Source organism: Oreochromis aureus, linkage group 22 (genome assembly GCF_013358895.1).
Source record: "Oreochromis aureus strain Israel breed Guangdong linkage group 22, ZZ_aureus, whole genome shotgun sequence".
NCBI lineage: Eukaryota > Metazoa > Chordata > Actinopteri > Cichliformes > Cichlidae > Oreochromis > Oreochromis aureus.
Genome location: NC_052962.1, coordinates 19,153,644 through 19,157,682, shown reverse-complemented (window position 1 = coordinate 19,157,682; position 4,039 = coordinate 19,153,644). Strand labels below are relative to the sequence as shown.

Genomic DNA, 4,039 nt, shown 5'->3' with positions numbered 1-4,039 from the left:
CAAGTTTCAGCTTTTCCACTAACACTAATGGACGAGCATTAAAGCGTAAGAGTGAAATCTGATCCCAAATCTCTTCCCCTCAGGTCAGCTTTGCTGGAGGGCTAGTTTTAAGTAGGCCATATACCTTGCAAACAGTGAGCCTCTCAGGGGGACAGTGGTAACCGGATATGAAGCCTTCACGTGGAGCTTCTCATACCAGACGCTCTGCATGAGGAGAATGCCCCCTGAAGGGTCAAGAGGTTGACACTCACATAAAGAAATGCATTCACTACATTCCAGGATCATCCCAATATTTTAATGGGTTTTGCACTGGTGTTTAATGATGTACGGAGAGCAAATGTGTCACCTGACAACCAGAACATGTTTCTGCATTAATGGTGTTCCCTCATGCACGAGGGGGTCGTGACTCAGCTACTCTGCAGGCAAATTACGAACCTGCTCAAAATGAAGACTGATAAGCTAAACAAAGATGCTGATCTGTTTTCATGTGCAGAAAGAATCATTGAAACAAATTAGAAATTTGACTTTCTCTTTAGTACATAATCACAACATTTATGCACATCGTACAAGTAATAGCGCATACAAAAATAAAGAGGAAGTCTCTTAATGTGCAAGTAGCAGCAATGCATTGTTCAGTTGATTCGTGAGAAAGTCTCAAACATTAAGATGCATACCACAAATTATCCAATAATGGAGTTACCAAGGGCTGGAGCAAAACACTGAATGCATGCTCCATGAAGGACAAGAGGTCTGTAGGACACAGAGGGATGTAATGGCAATCAAAGTCTTGACAGGTAAGGATTTCTTTCTGTATGACTATGATTTCCCAAATGAATAAAAAATTAATTCCAGATCAGTTGGTATGATTATGCCAGACCACCTTTAGGTTGCCCCTGGTGTCTGATGTAGCCCGTAAACACAAAAAAAGGATCTCTAACAACATTTTTTTACTCATGCCCGCTCACAGCAGGCCACAGTGTTGTCTTTATCTAATGACATTTGCGTGCACGGTGAAATATGAATGTAAACCACCATTGAAATATTTGCTCACAGATCTTGGACTGATCCAAAACGTCACATCTTTGCATACTGGTTCTGCCATGTTTTAAGCAGACATCTTTAAAACAGAACAAGCTTTGTTGGGTTTTAACTGAAAATCAACCCCCCAAGACTGGAATAAAGTTGCTACAGGTGAGAAAAAAAAAAGTTCTTCTTTGCAAAACTTCACCAAAAATCAGAGCAAGTACAACTTTGCAGTAGCCCTTATTCTCATTAATCAGTGCCCTCTGATACACATCTGGGTCAGGAAGGAATGTATTATTTTTTTTTACCTATAAAGTGCAAATTATTAACCAGTTTCAGTTTTGTCAAGAGTTAAGTGCAGCTGCCATACAGAGTGACACGCTGTGTTCAAATATCTTGGAAAATACAGTATTAACACATTTAGTTTGCTTTATACAAGTGTATCCATCTGCGGAAACAGCTTTTAAACAGCTGTTTGGATTACATACGTGTCCGAGCAGCTGCCTCTCATCATTTCTGGGGTTCTCGGTTCACTTCCGTCCCAGATGCTTAGAAATGACACCTCTGCATGCCAGCTGAGCTCTTCTTCTCTGATGCAGATGAAAGTCAGCCCGGCCTTAAATGCCACTTTACTGAGCTGCGTGGAAGAATGGTGTCACTCTGACATGGTTTCCCATTTCTGTTAGAAGCCAATAAATAATGGCAAAGGGCAGGTGAAGATCACAATAAAAAGGAGCAAGCGGTGATTAGATGGTGGGTCATGGTGGGTTGGGTCTGTTGGAAACGCAGACTAGCGGGAGAGAGCCGTGGTCGAACAGCTTGTACGGCAGAGAACCTTTAGAGGTCCAAACGTCTGTTTTTGGGTCGTAGCACTCGAAGCAGTCCGAGTCCTCGATGACGTCGTGGCCATTCAGGATGCGTCCACCGGTGACGTAGATCTTGCCGTTGATCACTGTAGCACTGTGATGCATTCGTCGCTCCTTCAGGTTCTCACACTTGAAGAATTTGTTGGCTTTGGTGTCGTAGGCTATCATTCGCGTGGTGTACCCTGGAGATTAGATGGTTGGTAAGTCATTGTAAATTACATATAGTCAGCAAATCCCAAAGTCGACCAATCAGGTCGAAATCTGAGTCAGACTATATTAGGCCATATTTTAGCGTAAAACAGCTGCTGAGAACAACGGTTTTCCTCAGTTTTTTAAAAGTAAAAATGTGTCCTTACCTCCTATGATATAGATCTTGTCGTCTATAACGGCGGCAGGAGCACAGACATTTTTCACCGTCCTTGTCTCTAATTTGGACCACAGATTGCGAGCGATGTGATACACCTGTGTCACAGCACAAACACCATCAATCAGCCTTTTTGGTTTTCCTGAGCATCACAGGCTGTTCTTCACTGAATGCTAACTTTGACTGAAGCCTTCCTTACCTGAATCAGCCTGACTGGGTTCTGCATGGCGTCCTCCCCTCCAAAAACATAGATCTTCTGATCACTGGCTGCAACAGCTGGATGAAGCACGGCTGTGGGCATGGGTGCCATGGCCTCCCACTGGTTAAACATACTGTTATATCTCTCTACTGATTGAGAGATGCGCTTATCTACACCGATGCCTCCTAACACAAAAATAAAGTGCAGGTATGAGACGCTTTGGTGGGCATATCGTGGCTCCAGCATGGGCTCGGCAGTTCTCCACTGGTTCGTTTTGAGGGAGAGTGTGTAAACTGTAGCGCTGACCGAGCTGTCGCCTGACGCCATGCAGAGGCTGAGCCCGCCGAGGACGTAGAGGATACTGTGAATGCACACATACGCGGCTTTGTAGAGGCGCAAGGGGAGCTTGGCCAACCACTGCCAACGCTGAGTCCTTTCGTCATAGAGTAACGCTTCCCTTGAAGTCTGTTCGTTGTTTTTGCGTCCTCCAACTACCACCAGCGTTTCTCTGCAGGTATAACGTCTCGGTGTGGTCCACAGAGGCTTCAGCTCACGGCTGCACTTGGCGCTGACTGTAAGCATTAGGCGGCGGACTGACTCGATTATCTCAGTGCAAAGGCTGGAGCTCTGCACCAGTGGATCATTGGCAATGAACTGGAAGAGGTAAGTTGGGTGGATGTAGCGCAGACGGACTTTCTTGAAGAGATCGTGGATTGCTCCCCGTCGTGAGAACGGGTCATGATGGATCCACGCCAGCAGGGTCTCAAACACTTGTTCCTCCTCAGCACAAAGTCGGTCGTCTTCTAGGTAACACATGAGCTCCGGGAGAGACAACTCACAGAAATCTTCTGTAGCGGCCACGTCAGAGAAGGACCTCACAGCCATCTCCTTAGCCCTCTCCTTCAAGCTCTCACAGTGAAGGATCTCAGACAGTCGGATCATGCTCAGGCAGTTTTCCGGGCTCAGCTGCTCCTGGAGGAACACGGAGCAGGCTTCAAAGAGGCTTCCGTAATGAAGCATGGAAGCTGCCTGCATGAGTGGGAGCACAATGTCCATGGTGATGGTGATGCAGCCCGTATAAACATAGTCCACAATGCCAATGAGCACATTTGAAGAGATTCCCTTCAGATTCACGCGCGCCTGGCTGCTCTCCAGAAAGTTACTGCAGAACATGGCGCGGAAGTACGGGCTGCTGGACACCAGGACGTTCCTGTGGCAGGGGATCTCCTGGTGTTCAGTGCAGAGCAGGACGTCCGTCAGGATGCGCTCCTGCCGGAGGACGTTGAGCTTTGCGAGCAGGTGAGAGGGAAGTTCAGTGTCTTTGAAAGAGAAAACATCTTGTGGTCTGGTGGCCATTCTGCAGAAGGGAGGACAAAGCAGGAATCATTTTGTGACTGTTGTATTTTTGTTTTCCAGTGGGAGAAGGTGGACTGAGTATGCTGAGGATGTGATTACTCTAAATAAATATTAGTGATGACCACATTTTTTTTTATTTGCTTGCATCTTACTCTCTGTGTACCATCCTCCTCTGTCACACTAACCATGTCCTCCTTCACTACATCCATCAATCATCTTTGTGTTCTTCCT

General features: G+C 46.2%; 1 protein-coding gene across 1 annotated transcript; it reads right to left on the bottom strand.

The window, feature by feature from the left end:
- Window positions 1–1,781: 1,781 nt before the first annotated feature.
- klhl38a (kelch-like family member 38a) lies at window positions 1,782–3,808 on the bottom strand. The gene is made up of 3 exons (XM_031729210.1): window positions 2,453–3,808; window positions 2,246–2,351; window positions 1,782–2,071 (listed from the first exon to the last, which is right to left on the bottom strand). Exons 1-3 carry the CDS (start codon window positions 3,806–3,808, stop codon window positions 1,782–1,784), a joined length of 1,752 nt encoding a protein of 583 aa, XP_031585070.1.
- Window positions 3,809–4,039: the final 231 nt, after the last annotated feature.

Excerpts from the sequence above, each read along its gene's own strand:
- klhl38a (XM_031729210.1), bottom strand. The coding sequence starts at position 3,808 with ATGGCCACCAGACCACAAGATGTTTTCTCTTTCAAAGACACTGAACTT. Across the intron at positions 2,352-2,452 it reads ACCCAGTCAGGCTGATTCAG|GTGTATCACATCGCTCGCAA; the intron begins GTAAGGAAGGCT and ends GCTGTGACACAG. Across the intron at positions 2,072-2,245 it reads CAAGATCTATATCATAGGAG|GGTACACCACGCGAATGATA; the intron begins GTAAGGACACAT and ends TCTAATCTCCAG.